The sequence below is a fragment of the Schistocerca nitens genome, chromosome 7 (assembly GCF_023898315.1).
Source record: "Schistocerca nitens isolate TAMUIC-IGC-003100 chromosome 7, iqSchNite1.1, whole genome shotgun sequence".
Classification (NCBI taxonomy): domain Eukaryota; kingdom Metazoa; phylum Arthropoda; class Insecta; order Orthoptera; family Acrididae; genus Schistocerca; species Schistocerca nitens.
This window is the reverse complement of record NC_064620.1, coordinates 520,996,703-521,017,900: the sequence shown is the minus strand read 5'-3', so window position 1 is coordinate 521,017,900 and position 21,198 is coordinate 520,996,703. Positions and strand designations below refer to the sequence as shown.

At 44.8% G+C, this 21,198-nt stretch overlaps 1 protein-coding gene across 1 annotated transcript in view; it reads right to left on the bottom strand.

The window, feature by feature from the left end:
• Nucleotides 1–9,602: 9,602 nt before the first annotated feature.
• The window catches only part of LOC126195723 (uncharacterized), a 37,846-nt gene continuing 26,250 nt past the window's right edge, over nt 9,603–21,198 (bottom strand). The window contains exons 3-4 of the mRNA XM_049934352.1: nt 19,923–20,281; nt 9,603–9,714 (exon numbers count right to left, since the gene is read on the bottom strand). Of these exons, the coding sequence (XP_049790309.1) occupies nt 9,603–9,714; nt 19,923–20,281 (471 nt within the window). The remainder of the gene's footprint in view (nt 9,715–19,922; nt 20,282–21,198) is intronic.

Below are 21,198 nucleotides of genomic sequence, written 5' to 3'. Positions count from 1 at the left end.
TAGAATATTTTAATAGTGAATATCAAAATGGCTCAAATGGTTCAAATGGCTCTGAGCACTATGGGACTTAACGTCTGAGGTCATCAGTCCCCCAGAACTTAGAACTAGTTAAACCTAACTAACCTAAGTACATCACACACATCCATGCCCGAGGCAGGATTCGAACCTGCGACCGTAGCGGTCGCGCGGTTCCCGACTGTCGCGCCTAGAACCGCTCGGCCAGTCAATATCAAATTAATCAATTTACATAAATGCATCAACAAACCTGCAAACTGAATAGATAAAGAGGCATGTAAATTTTATAAACTAGTGTGACAAATTAGACCAAACAGGTTTTCCTTGTTCGAAAATATCTCTATAAACCACGGTAGTCATAAAATGTCAACGTAATTGTTACAGAAATTGCACTTTTATTTAACCATTCTATAACCATGAGTGATGCATTCACGGGATGTTTGCTGTTCCTGATTGCCTCGTGTTGTCGTGTTACATTGTCTCTGGTGACAAAAATGGTCAGAATTAGTTATTGTACATAGCAATGTTCATTTGTCTCTGTAGACAAGTTCCCATTATATGCCGAACTTACTCAGTGGCCTGCTCTGGTACTTTACTCTTCAAAAGGTTGCTTGTAGCTACTTATTCTTTCCTTATATAACTATATATTTCCATCAAACAGTCTCCTTCCTCAGTATGACTCAAATAGGGATCGCGAAGACGAAGGATTAGAATAGTTACATCCTGCACAGCGACGTTTAAGCAATCATTCTTCCCACGATACATGCGTAAATGGAACATAGAGAAGTCATAATAACTGATACCAATGGAAGTACTCTCAACTACGCACAGCACAGTGGTTAGCAGAGTACAGATGTAGATATTTAAGACGGTGTATCCTTTGGCGCTCTGACGCGCGTAAGTGATAGCTTTCTTTCGTTGAGCAATTCACTAGTGCCTTTGCCCGAAAATTACAATAACTCAGTAGTCCATAACGGTCACTTGATCACAGGGAAATGTTCTCAGCATGTGAAGTCAGCTCGTGACTTCTGAGATCCTGCATTGCCCTATAGACCACAGATCCCGCCATCAGAACCGAGTGCCAGGTGGCTTTTAAATGCGGCCGCGTCGTCACGTAGTCGCACCCACGTGCTAGGCGCTCAAGAGTCGTACACATTGGGCTTATTGTGTTATGGCTCACTCAAGGGAGAATTAATTTTTTGTAGACATGTATGTGAACGCCTTAGATAGGGCGGCCAACGGCTGAGCGATACTCGATCTCCTGGTATCTATTCACAGTCATCACCGATGTGAGCAGATTTATTGGCGCCGCAATCCAGCCCCAATGATAGGCACTAATCCCCCACATGAGCGCTATATGACTGTTCGTTCACAAGTGGTACGTGTGTTTTTCTCTGGTCTTCAGTCGATAACTGGTTTGATGCATCTCTCCTCGCTAGCCTACCACGCAGGTTCCTTCATGGCTCCATAACTACAGCAACCAACATTCATTAGCACCTTCTTATTGTACTAGAACCTTCGACGCTCTCTCATTAGTATTGCTGTCCACACTTCTCACAATTATCAAATTGTCGAATCCAGGATGCCTCAGGACGTGTCCTATCAACCTATCCCACCTTTTTCAGTTTCCCTCATACATTTCTTTTTTCCCTACTGGATTCAGTACCAGTCTTAGGTATTCCATGTATCCATCTAAAATTGAACATTCTTCTGTAGCACTACATTTCAAATTATTCTATTTTCTTCCTGTTGGAACTGCTTATAGACCATATATCAATTTCCAACTACATGCCAGACAAATACCTTCAGAAAATACTTCCTAACATAAAAAAAATTACATTTGATGCTAATGTTGTTCTCCTAATAGTCAATCTTCTTTCTAAACTCCTGGAAATTGAAATAAGAACACCGTGAATTCATTGTCCCAGGAAGAGGAAACTTTATTGACACATTCCTGGGGTCAGATACATCACATGATCACACTGACAGAACCACAGGCACATAGACACAGGCAACAGAGCATGCACAATGTCGGCAATAGTACAGTGTATATCCACCTTTCGCAGCAATGCAGGCTGCTATTCTCCCATGGAGACGATCGTAGAGATGCTGGATGTAGTCCTGTGGAACGGCTTGCCATGCCATTTCCACCTGGCGCCTCAGTTGGACCAGCGTTCGTGCTGGACGTGCAGACCGCGTGAGACGACGCTTCATCCAGTCCCAAACATGCTCAATGGGGGACAGATCCGGAGATCTTGCTGGCCAGGGTGGTTGACTTACACCTTCTAGAGCACGTTGGGTGGCACGGGATACATGCGGACGTGCATTGTCCTGTTGGAACAGCAAGTTCCCTTGCCGGTCTAGGAATGGTAGAATGATGGGTTCGATGACGGTTTGGATGTACCGTGCACTATTCAGTGTCCCCTCGACGATCACCAATGGTGTACGGCCAGTGTAGGAGATCGCTCCCCACACCATGATGCCGGGTGTTGGCCCTGTGTGCCTCGGTCGTATGCAGTCCTGATTGTGGCGCTCACCTGCACGGCGCCAAACACGCATACGACCATCATTGGCACCAAGGCAGAAGCGACTCTCATCGCTGAAGACGACACGTCTCCATTCGTCCCTCCATTCACGCCTGTCGCGACACCACTGGAGGCGGGCTGCACGATGTTGGGGCGTGAGCGGAAGACTGCCTAACGGTGTGCGGGACCGTAGCCCAGGTTCATGGAGACGGTTGCGAATGGTCCTCGCCGATACCCCAGGAGCAACAGTGTCCCTAATTTGCTGGGAAGTGGCGGTGCGGTCCCCTACGGCACTGCGTAGGATCCTACGGTCTTGGCGTGCATCCGTGCGTCGCTTCGGTCCGGTCCCAGGTCGACGGGCACGTGAACCTTCCGCCGACCACTGGCGACAACATCGATGTACTGTGGAGACCTCACGCCCCACGTGTTGAGCAATGCGGCGGTACGTCCACCCGGCCTCCCGCATGCCCACTATACGCCCTCGCTCAAAGTCCGTCAACTGCACATACGGTTCACGTCCACGCTGTCGCGGCATGCTACCAGTGTTAAAGACTGCGATGGAGCTCCGTATGCCACGGCAAACTGGCTGACACTGACGGCGGCGGTGCACAAATGCTGCGCAGCTAGCGCCATTCGACGGCCAAAACCGCGGTTCCTGGTGTGTCCGCTGTGCCGTGCGTGTGATCATTGCTTGTACAGCCCTCTTGCAGTGTCCGGAGCAAGTATGGTGGGTCTGACACACCGGTGTCAATGTGTTCTTTTTTCCATTTCCAGGAGTGTTTATCCTATCTACTTTGGTCATGTTATTTTGTCCATTCTCTACTTTTAGTGTCTCATTTTCCTAATGTAGATCTCTCATCATTGCTTAGTTTAATTCGACTATAGTCCGTAATTATTGTTTTACTTTTGTTGATTTTTATTTTAAAACCACTTTTCAAAACGCTCACCATTCTGTTCAGCTGGTGTTCCAAGTCCAAAGGAGTTCATTTGGCTTTCAAAACCCGCGGTACATGAAGTCGCACACAGCCCATCTACGGTATTCTAAACGAAACAGTTTGCTTATCAGATCCTGGAATATGATACGCGAGTCGGCTGTCTACATTTGACAGACTTTGGAGCAATTGCAGAGTGTGAACTGAAAATAAGCATACTACGATTGGGCACGACGTAACGGGCTGAACGTGAATGTGTTGTGTGTCTATTGAAGACTAGCATTATGGGACAATTCTTCTTTCACGGAACCACCTACTGCAGATATACAAAATTACCGTAAGATACACGGGATGGCATCCGTTCCCATTGCAACAATATTGTGCACTTCTTTTCTAATGAGGCATTTCCGGACTATTGGACAAGAAGAAGCCGATCAGTCTTACAGCTACCATACTCTCTGTATTTGACACATTTGACACTTTTTCCTACAGCAAATTGAGAGAAATCGAATGTTTGGCCGTAGTGTTGCTGATGTTGCAGACCTGCTGGAATGGATAAAGACATCACCAGGACAGGTTGCACTCTCCATGCTTGTGAATGTGAGGCAGGATGTTGATTACCTCTTACACATAGACCACACTATCAACTGGACTCACGTCATTGTCTAAAAACTCTGTGACTTCATCTTTTTAACTGTGTAAGGAATTATTGCCAGCATACCAGTATGCATCTTCAGTTTTCTCAGCTCTGGCTCAGACACCGAGTACTTAATGATATTCCACTGTTTTACCCAACAATAGTAGCTACCTGTATACAGTCAACACAGAAGTGTCTAACCCATACGTGGTCACCACTGTGGGACAAGCTGAACTGGAATGGATAAAGACATCACCAGGACAGGTTGCACTCTCCATGCTTGTGAATGTGAGGCAGGATGTTGATTACCTCTTACACATAGACCACGCTATCAACTGGACTCACGTCATTGTCTAAAAACTCTGTGACTTCATCTTTTTAACTGTGTAAGGAATTATTGCAAGCATACCAGTATGCATCTTCAGTTTTCTCAGCTCTGGACCAGACACCGAGTACTTAATGATATTCCACTGTTTTACCCAACAGTAGTAGCTACCTGTATACAGTCAACACAGAAGTGTCTAACCCATACGTGGTCACCACTGTGGGACAAGCTGAACTGGGCCTTGTCCTAAGACGCAACACCTTCTAACTCAGCACAGCGACAATGCCTTCATGGTATCTACAGCCTTGTCATTTGTGAACAGCATATCCAACGCAGTGGCACGACAGTCATCAGCGCAGACCATAGCAGACGAAATAGAACTAACGACGCAAACAGATTTCATTCCTATAGCTACATTACTCTAGAGTCGATGCTGACATGTCCCCATTTGTGAAGTTTAAAGCATTCTGGGAGTATAGACCAATCAGTTAGCTGCCGGATGTCTGTAACTCGTTGCCACGATGCTTCGGCGCATAGTCTTCCAGCGATCTCCTACTGGCGAAAATACACTGATCTGCCTCATTCTAGACCCTGCCGGCACATGTATGGTGTATCCAGTTGGCGCTGCGTTCGCGCTACTTGAACGACAACCTAGACATGCGCAGGCCGGTGTTTGTCGGATTCCTTGTGATTCTGGCAAAAATTATATAGGGGAAACGATGCGTACTGTTCAGAATCGCATCACGGAACTTCGGTGGCATGCGCGCCTGCTCTGAGCCAATAAGTCCGCTATCGCCAAACACTGTATGTCTATTGCTCAGTGAAATAAAACGGTCCATTCGTCAAAGTTCTGGAGCTCTATTATCAGTGAATCGGTGGAAATTAGTCAGTCTAAGTCCCTTATTATCACGACGGCGGCTTCCAGTCATATTCTGCACAGATTCTCCTTGAAGAAGAACTTTGTGCTCTGTGTGTCCGACGTCGTTCTGCTACGTTGTGGTCGAGTACTCTTCGTTGCGCTATCCCTCCAACATCCACCGTTTTTACACATGCATCTCTTTTGCGACATGGCCAGTGGAAGCCGAAACGAAACAGTGTGACAAAAAAATGGTTGAAATGTGTGGTGTCACCGCCAGACACCACACTTGCTAGGTGGTAGCCTTTAAATCGGCCGCGGTCCGGTAGTATACGTCGGACCCCCGTGTCGCCACTATCAGTGATTGCAGACCGAGCGCCGCCACACGGCAGGTCTAAAGAGACTTCCTAACACTCGTCCCAGTTGTACAGCCGACTTTGCTAGCGATGGTTCACTGACAAATTACGCTCTCAATTGCCGAGACGATAGTTAGCATAGCCTTCAGCTACGTCATTTGCTACGACCTAGCAAGGCGCCATTATCATTTGCTATTTATCTTGTGATGCATGTACCGTCAAGAGCGATGTTCACCAATTATGGATTAAAGTTAAGTATTCCAGAAGCTACGTACCTTTTTCTACTAGTCTCATTTCCGTGTCCTGTTCCAGACCTCACGCCAGCCTGCGTGAGCTTAACGCGTGCCTTTCGGCTACCGGTCATAGTGGATTGGCTGTCTGGCCACTCCACAACAAAATGGTTCTGAGCACTATGGGACTTAACATCTGAGGTCATGGTCCCCTAGAACTTACAACTACATAAACCTAACTAACCTAAGGACACCACACACATCCATGCCCGAGGCAGGATTCGAACCTGCGACGGTAGCGGTCCAGACTGAAGCGCCTAGAACCGCTCGGCCACCTCGGCCGACAAACAGTGTGACAGATCCATATCTTAGAGACCAATCGTTTCGCATCATTACAGATCATTCATACTGTTCTGTTGCATTCTTTGTCTTTATCTAGACTTACTGGCCTGATATATTCTTTATGCTTAGTTTGATAGGTTGTAAGATGGTGTAGGTATATTTCCTTACCTAACTTACGAGTCGAAACAGTAGAGCAATGCATGGTTGGCTCCGCTCAGAGAACAATGTTCACACGTTGTCAACGAACCATCTCATTAACAACTATGCAACTACAAAGAAACACACGAAATAGTCTCTAAATTCATAAGTTCTGAGCAAAGTTAGTCGCGGGCGTGGTTTGCTCTGAAAAAAGGCGCGACGCAGTAAAAAAAGGCTGACGCCAACCAAGAAAGCAATCTCGTCCCCGAGTTTCACCTGCGAGGGGAGGAGTTAGTAGTCTTCAGCTCAAGAAGCGGCACGGGACACCATTTACACGCTCGACTGCGTAGCGGGGGTTGAGACGGGGCGGCCCGGATGTCTATCGGCGCCGACGCCGAGTAAGAACCGACGGCGCGAGAAGAAAATGGGGGCTGGCTGAGGCAACGTCGGTGGAAGTCTCGGTACGGACCGACCTAATCCTCTCAACCGGTAGCCAGCAACCGTAGTATGCCAGTATCCGGTCACACGGCAGGATCAACAGCCCGGGCCGGGAGTAACACGCGAAAGGAGAAAGTCGTTGCCGTAGCAGACGGCAGCTGCGAGTTAGGGATGTGCGGAAGTGCTAAGACAGCTACGTGGCGAAAGGTCGCCACAATACCAACCAATTTAACAAGCCTTTTGGCTGCTATAATGATCTGCAGTAGTTGCGCTGACCTAGACGAATGTACTCGTTTCTTTCTGTTTCCTCAGTTTTATCGCGGACTGCATGGATTTAGAAATTTTCCACTAAGCTACGCGAGAATACTAGATACCAAATACACTACTGGCGATTAAAGTTGCTACACCACGAAGATGAAGTGCTACAGACGTGAAATTTAACCGATAGGAAGAAGATGCTGTGACATGCAAATGATTAGCTTTTCACAGCATTCACACAAGGTTGGTGCCGATGGCGACACCTACAACGTGCTGACATGAGGAAAGTTTCCAACCGATTTATCATACACAAACAGCAGTTGACCGGCGTTGCCTGGTGAAACGTTGTTGTGATGCCTTGTGTAAGAAGGTGAAATGAGTACCATCACGTTTCCGACTTTGATAAAGGTCGGATTGCAGCCTATCGCGATTGCTCTTTATCGTATCGCAACATTGCTGCTCGCGTTGGTCGAGATCCAATGACTGTTAGCAGAATATGGAATCGGTGGTTTCAGGAGGGTAATACGGAACGCTGTGCTGGATCCCAACGACCTCGTATGACTAGCATACGAGATGACAGGCATCTTATCCGCATGGCTGTAACGGATCGTGCAGTCACGTCTCGATCCCTGAGTCAACAGATGGGGACGTTTGCAAGACAACAACCATCTGCACGAACAGTTCGATGACGTTTGCAGCAGCATGGACTATCAGCTCGAAGACCATGGCTGCGGTTAGCCTTGACGCTGCATCACAGACAGGAGCGCTTGCGATGGTGTACTCAACGACGAACCTGGGTGCACGAATGGCAAAACGTCATTTTTTTCGGATGAATCCAGGTTCTGTTTACAGCATCGTGATGGTCGCATCCGTGTTTGGCGACATCGCGGTGAACGCACATTGGAAGCGTGTATTCGTCATCGCCATACTGGCGTATCACCCGGCGTCATGGTATGGGGTGCCATTGGTTACACGTCTCGGACACCTCTTGTTCGCACTGGCGGCACTTTGAACAGTGGACGTTATATTCCAGATGTGTCACGACCCGTGCTCTACCCTTCATTCGATCTCTGCGAAACCCTACATTACAGCAGGATAATGCACGACAGCATGTTGCAGGTCCTGTACGCGCCGTTCTGGATACAGAAAATGTTCGACTGCTGCCCTGGCCAGCACATTCTCCAGATCTCTCACCAATTGCAAACGTCTGGTCAATGGTGGCCGTGCAAATGGCTAGTCACAATCCGCCAGTCACTACTCTTGATGAACTGCGGTATCGTGTTGAAGCTGCATGGGCAGCTGTACCTGTACACGTCATCCAAGCTCTGTTTAATGTCCAGGCGTATTAAGGCCGTTATTACGGCCAGAGGTGGTTGTTCTGGGTACTGATTTCTCAGGATCTATGCACCCAAATTGCCTGAAAATGTAATCACGTGTCATTTCTAGTATAATATATCTGTCCAATGAATACCCGTTTATCAACTGCATTTCTTCTTGGTGTAGCAATTTTAATTGCCGGTAGTGTATGTTACATTAACTTCCTGCCCTCATCACATGATATGTATTGTGTTTTGTTGCGACTGAGTATCAGTTATAAATAAGGAAAGGATTCTCTGCACTATATTATTTGTGTTGTAGTTCATCTCTTACCCTGTATGTGTGACACGATTTTGTCGGCGACATCTCAGCTGTCTAGAGCTCCTAGTGCTATATTATTGACAATTTATAGAAATGGTGTCTAGTATGGAAAGTGGGTAAATGCACATAGCTATACCATTCAGTAAGATACTTCACCATTTTCCCCTAAGAACTAATTGGCTCAAACGTACAGTAAGAAGTAACAGTATTTTGTTAGTGAAAGGCTACTGAGGAAATTTAGAGAACCAATATTTGAGGCTGACTGCAGTATAGTTTTACTGCCGCCAACTTACATCTCTCGGAAAGACCACGAAGATAAGTGAGATTACTGCTCGTACAGAGGCATATAGGCAGTCATTTTTCCCTCGTTCTGTTTGGGAGTGGAACAGGGAAAGAAGATGTTAGTTGTGGTACGAGGTACCCTCCGCCATGCACCGTATGGTGGATTGCGGAGTATGTATGTATATGTAGATATTACAGGCAAATGCCGAGATGGTTCTTATTATAAGGTCAACGTCACCTCTCCTGTCCTTGGTTAACTACACATGTAGGGTAATGCCTGTCCACTTGAATTACGTTTCTTATTCGTAAAATGTAACACGATGACATGTATATTACCTTGTGAAAATGACCCTTGGATGACTAAAACGATCAGTACTACTAGTACTATCATGCTAACGTTACTATTAAATGTCCGCTCAACGTCATGGATATCCTGAAGAGTAATACGTGGTGGTCCAGGCGTGTCCATTCACTAGACAGAATAATAATCATAACGTTTTATTTCATTACACTGTGTCGAGGACTGTGGTCTACTTTATACTGCCGCTACTTTAGAATATTTCTTACAGATAATGAATAATAATAACGTCCATCGCTTTGCCGGCAGTTTCATTCATAGAGAATTGATCACTAGGTACCTACCTCAACAAATCCGAAGGCTTGCAAACAAATGGTAAGGGCGTTCACCAGCAGAACGACGTACGTGGACTCACTCATCCCCTGCTCCAGCTCGCTGACGCATCTGTCAAGATAGAAACGGCACACAAATTTCAGTCCGTTGAGTCTCATTTCTGTGACTTACAGTTACGTTTAACATTGGGTTGTAATCGTGATAAATGGGAAATTTTTGGTTAGTTATTAGTAACAGTGCTTAATAGCTGCTTTGGTGGAGTAAGAAATATTGTTTCGCCACAGCGGATGGAATAGTTTTGCGTGTTATGCGACGAGTGTATATATCTTCAGACCTTATTCTGGCTGCGACATTCGAGTGTAGGTATCCAGGACATAGGACGTCATAATACGTGAATTGGAGTGGCAATCATTAAAACAAAAGCGTTTTTCGTTGCGACGGGATCTTCTCATGAAATTTCAATCACCAGTTTTCTCCTCCGATTGCGAAAACATTCTGTTGGCACCCAGCTACATAGGGAGAAATGATAATCACGATAAAATAAGAGAAATCAGAGCTCGCACAGAAAAATGTAATTGCTCGTTTTTCCCGCGCGCCGTTCGAGAGTAGAACGGTACAGAGACAGCTTGAAGGTGGTCCATTGGGGATTGAAGTTTGGGTTGGGGGGAGGGGAGACGGTTTCGCAATGATATCCAGGTCTCGTTTGAGTCCAGAGCACTTCGTGTCGCCACCATTACCAGGAAAAAATGCGGGCACTACATAATAATAGTGTGTGTAACACAATTCCTCACGAATGTGTATAACATCTTTCAGAATGAACAATAAATATAGCCGAATATAACACAGTAACAAGAAAATTTAAAGTAAGGCAATGTTATTTAAACGTGTAACTTAACTATAGCAAATATCCACAGTTCCGATGCTGGAGGACTGTTAGGAAAGACGACATATGACACTGGCTGCTACCTTGTATCAAGCTGTCCCCGTATTTCTAAGAAATTTGAATAATAAGACACACGTTGAGAGTGAGCATTAAAAGTGACTGAGAGAACTGTTAGCGGTAACTTCAGTGTTATGATTACAAAAACTGACGTTTGACCATGGCGAGACTTAATCACTGACAATGTGTCTTTCATTCGTCACTGCTATTGGTGTCAACATTCAAGTGTTCTGAAATAGGTCTAACGAAACAATTCGTTTCTCAGCCGTCGAGAAATTTATACGGATTAATACGGGATACTAAATAATTTTTCTGTTTACATTTCTTGCCGCATATTAACAACCGAATTTTCTCTCAGAGAGAGTTGTTTCAAATCCACGGACAATGGAAATTTAGACGACCATCGAATCTAAACTATGTTTATTTCTTATTTGTGTAATTCCATCGTGAAGAAACACGTAGCAACTTCCATATGAATGAAGCTCTGATGGTGTAGGTAAATAAAAAATAAAAATAAAATAAAAAAGTCTTGCTGAGAAAATAAGGAGAGCAAAGTCACATAAGAAACGTGAATACGTTTATCTCCGTATTGTGCCAACGGATACAAGGGGCCATACGTATGCAATTAAATATAAAACGGTTCTAAGTTGCTAGACATAAATCTAACAGAGATGACAATGCTTTTCAAACCGAAATAAACCATTAGCGCTTTGGTCCTGTACGAGAAGTATCCACATTCCAGTTTCTTCATTTATTTTTTGTCTCGCCAGAAAGCTAAATTCCCCCTAATTTAATATCATGAAGCCACACTGAGTCGAAAATAGAGAAATTATGATTATTGTAGCGAGGCTTTACATTAGCACTGCCAATGCCACAAGCTGTGGAAGGGTTCCGATGACGTTGTCTTCGGTTGACTTATTAGAAAGTTCAACTTTTTCCGGTTGAGGAAATAGTAAGACTATTATTTTTGAAAAATCGTCACTTATTTCGTGGCCCGAGCCTAAAGTGAACCTCAAACACGGTTTAGCAAATTCTGATCACAGTTTCTTATCTTTAGATAATATGTGACGTGAACGAACCTATTGTTTTCCTCATGCCGTGGCTAAATTTGCACGCTTCTGAATACTGATCGAACTTTTCGTCGTTGGTAAATAATTTCGTTATTGCTTTGAATTGTGAGTCAGTCATCCTACTTCTCTCCGAGAAATGCGTCTCGATCACCCTAAAACTTTAGGCTACTGCAAACTAGTTAACCAAAATTACCACTAGACTCTCATCCCCGGTCCTTTTTATAATTCACATCATTATAATTAAATTCACTAGAAAATAAGGAAATGGGTTGTTTCCATGGGTTTAATGTGTAAGGGGCTAATAGACTGTCAAGGATCCTATAAAGAATGATGGACATGCCACAGCGAAGACATTCGGCTTGCAGTTCGATTCCAAAGTCTAAAGTATGGAAGAAGAAAACGGTGAAGCGGGATCATGAGCAGTACCTGAATAGTTCTGCTGGTAACGGTTGCAAATTCGAGCTACATAGTTTCAGTCTGTCATAGTACTCATTTTGTTAAGGCCTTTGGAGGTCAAACCTGGAAAAACATAAATGAATTTCTTTAGAACGATTAAAGAAGTTCTAGGCGAGCACAGATATTTTTCCTGTCTAGTGTTCACTGCAATTCCTTTTATGCAAACCGATGTTAGTAACTATAATACTCTTCGTCGTTATGTATACTGGGATGGCACTGTTAGAATTCTTAAGGCGTTAACAACAGCCGACTCAGAGTATCTGGAGCTATACTTTGTAAGTTGCTGAGTTTGCCATTTCCTTGACATTCTTTGTCAGTACTGAAAAACACCACAGAGTACGATCTGAGACGATCCAGCTAATTAAATAATTTTTCGCGTTTCAGTTGGTTAGTTGATTGAGTCAGGGGAAGGGACCAAACAGCGAGATCATCGATCCCAACGGATTCGGGAATGATGGGGAAGGAAGTCGGCAGAGCCGTTTCAAAGGAACAATCCCGGCATTTGCCTAAAGCGATTTAAGGAAATCACGGGAAACCATATCAGGATGGCCGGACGCAAGTTTGAACCGTCGTCCTCCCGAATGCGAGACCATTGTGCTAACCACTGCGCCACCTCACTTGGTCGCGTTTCAGTATGATTAAGGCTGATGCAAATATTCCAAATGACGAGGAAAATGCACGCGACAGGACTGGCGCATTGACTCGTGTGCGTGTTGTGACGTATTCTGGAGCAGAACAGTACACGTTCCACTAAAAATATTTTCACGCATGCTATTACATCAACTATGACTGACTTTTTGAGGCTCGAGTGACGTTAATATGGCAAATTGTCTCCCCTTTTCAACGTACTGATCCTTTCGGAATAATATCAGTGAAATTCTTTCTTTTTGTGGGTGTGGTATCAGTAGCCACTATACACGGCGGTCCATTGATCGTGACCGGGCCAAATATCTCACGAAATAAGCGACAACGAAAAAACTGTAAAGAACGAAACTTGTCTAGCTTGAAGGGGGAAACCAAGTGTCGGTATGGTTGGCGCGCTAGATGCTACCATAGGTCAAACGGATATCAACTGCGTTTTTTAAAATAGGAACCCCCATTTTTCATTATATATTCGTGTAGTACGTAAAGAAATATGACTGTTTTAGTTGGACCACTTCTTTCACTTTGTAATAGTCACAAACATGTGGCTCACAATTTTAGACGAACAGTTGGTAACAGGTAGGTTTTTTAAATTAAAATACAGAACGTAAGTACGTTTGAACATTTTATTTTGGTTGTTCCAATGTGATACATGTACCTTTGTGAACTTATCATTTCTGAGAACGCATGCTGTTACAGCGTGATTACCTGTAAATGCCACATTAATGCAATAAATGCTCATAATGATGTCCGTCAACCTCAATGCATTTGACAATACGTGTGAGGACATTCCTCTCGACAGCGAGCAGTTCGCCTTCCGTAATGTTCGCACATGCATTGACAATACGCTGGCGCATGTTGTCAGGCGTTGTCGGAGGATCACGATAGCAAATATCCTTCAACTTTCCCCACAGAAAGAAATCCGGGGACGTCAGATCCGGTAAGCGTGTGAGCCATATTATGGTGCTTCGACGACCAATCCAACTGTCATGAACCGCACGCGAGCTATGTGCCGGACATCCATCAGGTTGGAAGTACATCGGAATTCTGCCATGCAGCGAAACATCTTGTAGTAACGTCGGTAGAACATTATGTAGGAAATCAGCATACATTGCACCATTTGGACTGCCATCGATAAAATGGGGGCCAATTATACTTCGTCCCATAATGCCGCACCATACATTAACCCGCCAAGGTCGCTGATGTTCTACTTCTCGCAGCCATCGTGGATTTTCCGATGCCCAGTAGTGCTTATAATGCCGGTTTACGTTACCGCTGTTCATCAATGACACTTCGTCGCTAATTAGAACGCGTGCAAATAATCTGTCATCGTCCCGTTATTTTTGTGCCCAGTGGCGGAACTGTACACGACGTTCAAAGTCGTCGCCATACAACCCCTGGTGCATAGAAATATGGTACGGGTGCAATCGATGTTGGTGTAGCATTCTCAACACTGACGTTTTTGAGATTCCCGATTCTCGTGAATTTTGTCTGCTTCTGATGTGCGGATTAGTCGCGACAGCAGCTAAAACACCTACTTGGGCATCATCATTTGTTGCAGGTCGTGGTTGACGTTTCACATGTGGCTGAATATTTCCTGTTTCCTTAAATAACGTAACTATCCGGCGAACGGTCCGGACACTTGGATGGTGTCGTCCAGGATACCGAGCAGCATACATAGCACACGCCCGTTGGGCACTTTGATCACAATAGCCATACATCAACACGAATCGACCTTTTCCGCAATTGGAAAACGGTCCACTTTAACACGGGTACTGTATAACGAAGCAAATACAGTCCGCACTGGCGGAATGTTACGTGATACCACGTACTTATTCGTTTGTGACTATTGCAGCGCCATCTATCACAAAGCGAAAAACAGTGGTCCAACTAAAACATTCATATTTCTTTACGTACTACACGAATATGTAATAAAAAATGGGGGTTCCTAATTTAACAGAAACGCAGTTGATATCCGTTTGACCTATGGCAGCGCCATCTAGCGGGCCAAATATAGCGCCATCTGGTTTCCTCCTTCAAGCTAGACGAGTTTCGTTCTTTGTGGTTTTTCGTTTGATGCTTATTTCGTGAGATATTTGGCCCGGTCACTATGAGTGGACCACCCTGTATAAGTTGCTTATTAACAATTGTGTTTTCAAATACAGAAATGTGAGTTTTTTCGTGATATAGTATAATTCCAATTAGTTAAGCAATCGACAGTGAGAGGTTTTTATCGTCTGCTGCTTGCTTACAATGACAATGCGATGTTTGCATGCATATTTCAGTAGAATTACCCCTGTTGGCTTGAAACAAAAAACAAATTAAACTATGAGACTATAAACAGCAGACATCGAAACTCGGCGCAAAGGGGTTGACTATGAGGTTTACTAGTACGGTAATATTGTTCTTACGGACAGTAGCACCGACCCTGGGCAGCCGCAGGAGGAAGGGAACGAGGAGAAGGAATGTGCCCCCGCCCCTTACCCCCCACCAGCGCGACGACTCTCGCAAGCTATCTTCTGAGCCAACTGTAGCATTACAACAATATTTAATGTTCTCCCATTTCGAAGTTCCTCTGACTTTACCGTACATCGTATGTAGTAACATTTGTCGCTCTAAGTGGGAATAGGAGCAATGGTATAGACGGAGTTGACAATACCAGGTTATTTTCAAAATCTGGCTTTTGACATTTTTGCCACATTGCCACTTACGTTTGTGAAATACGCCATACAGTTTGCTTATGCTTATCCGCTGTGCACAATGTCAGCCATATTACGTATCTTTGAAATTTATTCATTTCCTGCGTGTGGGACCAGATATATATTATTCCGACGATGAAATTTCATTTATGTGGGTGGGAAAATTTTGTAACATTTCAACATACACCTGAGAATGGCTATAACGCAAAAAACATGATAACGTAAATAAATGAAGAGTTATTTACAGTCCTCCTGTAGAAAATTCTTTTTTTGCAATAACTAGTCTTGTTTTTCTTTCTCGACTGCTTTTCTCTCCTCCAAAGTACTTAAAGTTATCAATTTGCTCCAGTATCTCTGCCCACATTTTCGCTTTTGTCTTCTTTGCATGTCTTGGGAAAACCATTCTATTAGTCGTTTTGACCATATTGCTAATTCCTTTTCCATTTTCAGTCTGTAATACTTCTTCTTAAGAAAATCTTACACCACTGATTACCCTTCCTTCTACTATGCTTGCTAAATGGAAATGTCGTGTGGCTAGGGCAGCCCGTCGGGTAGACCGTTCGCCTGGAGCAAGTCTTTCGAGTTGACGCCACGTCGGCGATGGGGATGAAATGATGATGATAAGGACAACACAACACCCAGTCCCTGAGCGGGGAAAATCTCCGACCCAACCGGAAATCGAACCCGGGCCGTTAGGTATGACATTCCGTCGCGCTGACCACTCAGCTAAGGGCGGGCACTATGCTTGCTGATCATCAAATTCAAATTATTCGTTATTAGGTTCTTTACGAACTGTTGGTCAGACTATGAAACGACTCATTTATTGGAAGTGCTTTTTAACTAAATCATGCAAATATTCTACAGAGTAGGCGAAATAAAACGACTCTCCCGTTCTTAATTTCTGCAGTAATCGAATCTCGTATCGTATAAGTAAACAAATGGTAGGAGTTGAGATGAAAGAAAATATGTAGTTTCTCCTTTGTTGATAATATTGTTACAGAAATATACAGTCGTGTTTAAAACCTACAGCCTTAGTAAAAGCAAAGAGCCTTAATATATTAGGAAATTTATTAGAAAAAAATAAAGCGTAACTGAGCTCATGAACGTTAGACGACGACTATGATCAGGTATAAACTGATTTTCAGAATGTAATGGGAAGGTTCGCCCCATTTAGAGGTGCGGCCATGCACCGTGTGGTTATAATTAAAATGACGATATTCTGGGTGCTGCAGTGTAAGCTGTAAACGTGTCAGGAATATGAAATATCGTAGGTATGTTCATTAATGGCTGCACTTGAGGAATATGCTGAAAAACATAACTTTTTCACTTCCTGCCACGAGGTAAAAATATTGCGCTTTGAGCAGTCACAATGTGAAGCGTTTCCTGTTTTGACGACAGTATGCTTTTGTCGCTGGATGAAGCTTGTCGATTTCTTTTGCGAAGTGACAGTTGGTACAAAGTATTAAGAAGTTATCCGTAGGAAACGCAATGGCTATTGAGAAGAAAGATCGTGAAGTGCTGGTAAAGCTATTTTGTAAGAACGGCAGCAATAGGAGCGCGGGAATATCGCCGACACTAACAGCTGCGAAGAGGCTCTGTGTCAATAAATGGGCTAAGGAATGTGATGGTTCAAATGGCTGTAAGCACTATGGGACTTAACATCTGAGGTCATCAGTCCCTTAGAACTTAGAACTACTTAAACCTGACTAACGTAAGGACATCACACACATCCACGCCCTAGGCAGGATTGGAACCTGTTACCGTAGCAGCTGCGTGGTTCCGGACTGAAGCACATAGAACCGCTCAGTCACAGCAGCCGGCAAAGAATTAGGTGGTGTATCAGGGAAAGGGAAGCAGACAATTCCAGTAGCAGTTTTATAGCCTTAGCAATAACCGACCTTGCATCACGTGCTTCAAATTCTGCAACCGGTACTGGTACTCTGTCAGGGAAATTCACTCTCACCTGATCAATAGTCCAAAGGATTCTGTTGAGCATTTTACGCTGGTACCCTTACGAGATTCACTATAGGCACCAAATAAAGTCCCAAGATGGGCTATAACGCCATAATTTTGCCCTTCGTATTTTAGCACACATAGAAATAACATGTGGCTGTGGATTATTCTTCGGAGGGATGAGGCAAATTTTACTCTGTACGGGGTCGTGAACGCTCAGAACTGTCGCATATGGGGTTTTGCTCCGTCACAAGCACTGCAGGGACATGTACTGGTCTCAGTTTATGTGACTGTGTGGTGCGTTTCACAAGTTCCTTCCTTCTCGGTCCGCTTTTCTTCGAGGTGGTGACACCTCGCAGGGGTGTTAGGTGTATAGTGTTTTGACCTCCTTGGGCAGCATGTGATTACAGCTTCGCAAGAACGGAACTGTTTCCACACCACTATTTTCTTGCGAGATGGGTGAAGCCAAATGTATGCAAGGTGAAAGATTTTCTTCAAGAAACCTTCGGTAACAACCGCATCGTATGTAGGAAATTTCAATTTTCCAGACACCCCTCCCTAAATCTATGTGACTTCTGGCTGTGAGGATATCTGAAACATCGTGGCTCTCGGTGATGTGTCCGTACTTTTCCCGATCTGGAGGATAGCATAAGACGACATATCGCTCTGAATACAGCGCTTATGCTACTATCAACTGTCGACAGTGCCGTATTGCTGAGTCGGGACACCACATTAAATACATGTTGCAACTTGTGACCACTTTACTTTACTTTTTCGTGTCCGGAAACTACAATTTGTTTGCCCAGTATTGGGCAATGTCCAATGCTTCTTCTTTAGCGATCCATAGATCGTCGAGGGTGCATCTGTAGGGGCAGGCAGGGCATTGTAGGAGATGTTCCATGCCCTGTCGAGTGCCGCAGTCGTATTTGTCGTCATTTTCGTCCAACAAACCCCATTTGATCAGATTGGATTTCACAGGAGCCACCCCAGTTCTGATGCGGTTAAGCATTCTCCAGGTTTTCCAATCACCAGAAACGCCGCTTGGTGGGTCCTCTCTTAGTGGATAGTAGATGGGGGGCTCATCTAAGGCGCAACTTAGGAAACGGCGTCTGGAGCAAGGAAGGTGCCTCCACGTGTGCATTTTACTAACATGCTATATAGAAGAAAGTAAAATGCCGGCGCTCCCCGGAAACTTTACCCAATCGGACAACGGCCAAACCTTCCACCATCGGAAACCAATGCAATCAAAAGCCTTGTGACCACATCTTAATAAACGGCCAGAACCACCGTTATCATGTGCCTAACCGTTCCTCTACTTTTCCCGCACCCACACCACATCCTGACTGCTTACAGTGAAAAATTTTCGCCTAGTATCAGAAAGTGGAACTTAGTTTTTTGAACACACTACACTAGAACACTGACTATATAACATATATGCTATATTTCACGGTCTTGCTATGTTCACTGCCCGCACAGCAGCCCTCGGAGCTCGTCAGTTTCATTATAACTGTCCTGTACTAGCGATTGTGTTAGTAGTAGTAGTAGTAGTAGTAGAAGTAGTAGATTCAATAGTTTCAAACAGTAGGTCTGATGGCCATCTCAGATTACAATAACTTCCCAAAGAGCTGCAGCTAATAACGAAAGATTCTCAGCCAGCTGTACCGCAGCGACCCACACACTCCTTCGATAGACGAAACTAACATTAGAAATTCTTCCAATCTATATGTGGCATACAGCAAACCAGTGCTCAACAGTATTGTTTAAAAACAGTCTTGGTTGCAATTTAATTTTTTTATTTTTTAAGTACGCGTTTCGCCTTATTGAGGCATCTTCAGGCTCATTTCAATTTGGTATTTCTTAGACCGATCCTTTAGACAGTGTAGCCAAAGGGCATCGTCGAATACATCAGGTCAACATCGCCTTCGTTAAACTCAGTTAACGTCACGTCTCTCCGGTAGGTACGCGGGGCGATCGACGATCTGGCAGGTCGTCGCCAGTTTGATAGTCCAAATGGCTCTGAGCACTACGGAACTTAACATCTGAGGTCATCAGTCCCCTGGAACTTAGAACTACTTAAAAATAACCTAAGGACATCACTCACATCCATGCCCGAGGCAGGATTCGTACCTGCGACCGTAGCAGTCGCGCGGTTCCGGACTGAAGGGCCTAGAACAGCTCGGTCACTGCGGCCGGCGCCAATTTGAGTGTGTCGCATCTAGAACCCATTTATCCCAGGAGTGTTCACAGTCAGAGGCACAATGGAGGCATCAGCAGACGACGATCGGTATCACATCCAATGCTTTATCATTAATTTTGATCAAACAATGCAAAATTATAACTAACAATATTTCCAGAGTACTGAGATAAAATGTATGATGGACTGTAAATAAAATAGTGACTTACAATATAATGGTCTGATGGTGTTGAATATTCGTCTTTAAAGTGGCGTATAGTCGTCTCTTTGCGTCATCCGTGTCCTGAGATGAGAGAAATGTGCTGCTTCGAAGTGGTCCGCTTGCTGCAATTGCCCGTTCGACAGTCTCTTCACTATCTGTATACAGCTCTCCACCAGCAGTCATATCTACAAGCTCGAGCAGCTGACTCCGCTCTCCATTCAGACCGAGTAAGTGTATGCTGGAGACGTTCTTGTTGAGAACAGCTATCTCGGCCGTGACGTGGATCATGAGGCAGACGAAGAAGATGTCGAGCAGGATGCTGACCTCGGACATGGCGACGACGCCGACGACCTGCAGCACGAAGACGATCTCGTAGGTGGGCGACTGCTGGGTGTCGAGCGGTAGCCAGAGGACCATTGGTTCACGGCGCTCGACTACGCTGGAGTTGCCCGCCGTCACCAGTTTCGGAGTGTCCGTCACCGGACCCAGGGCCCACAGCGAGATAGAGGTGAACGGCAGAACCTGCAGCACACCGTATCAAAAGCGACAGTGATTCTGAATGGTGTTAGATTTTCCGTGCCAAATACTAGGAAGCCGGGAGGAAGACAAAGTATATTTGGGAAGTTCCAGGTCCGAAAATTGTCTGATAACCAAAATAAACCCATCAGGTATAGGAAAGTACCCTGTAGGTTGTGATGAGGGAAGTTGTCAGTGTGTGAATAATTTAGAGTTTGTACTGCTAGATATGTTACTGGCAGCCTCGGAATAGCTCTAGGTTTTCCGGCTAACTACAACTATACGAATTTCTAAAACTGTGGTTGCTGCACTATTATGCATTGCACACACTGGTATGAGCGTGCCTCGGCAACCCTCGAGTCTATACATACTTGTTTGGGTCGTCATAGCATTCTTTCTTTCTTCCTTTTCAAAATATATATATACGAAGATGGTCCGAAAGTACAGATACCATCGGTGACCATACAGCTCGTTAGAATGAAATTACAATGAAATGAAAATCCTTAGTTGCTTACAGGCGTTGCTATACGTCAACGGGACAGATGAAAATTTGTCCCGTGACCGGGACTCGAACCCAGGATCTCCTGCTTACATGGCAAACGCTTTATCCATCTGAGACACCGCGGACACAGCCGAGGACACAGAGGATAGTGCGACTGCAGGGACTTATCACTGCCACCCACATTCTCAACGTATTGTCCCGCATTACATTCGTAGTGCCCCCGCCCATTACACTCATTACTCGCGTCGCGTTGCCGATTCCCGTAAGAGGTCGTGTCGTCGGTGGCTCAGATGGATAAAGCGTCTAAGCAGGAGATCCCGGGTTCGAAACCCGGTCAGGGCACACATTTCCATCTGTCCCCTTTGACGTATGTCAACGCCTGTAAGCAGCTAAAGTTTTTCATTTCATTGTAAGTTTACTA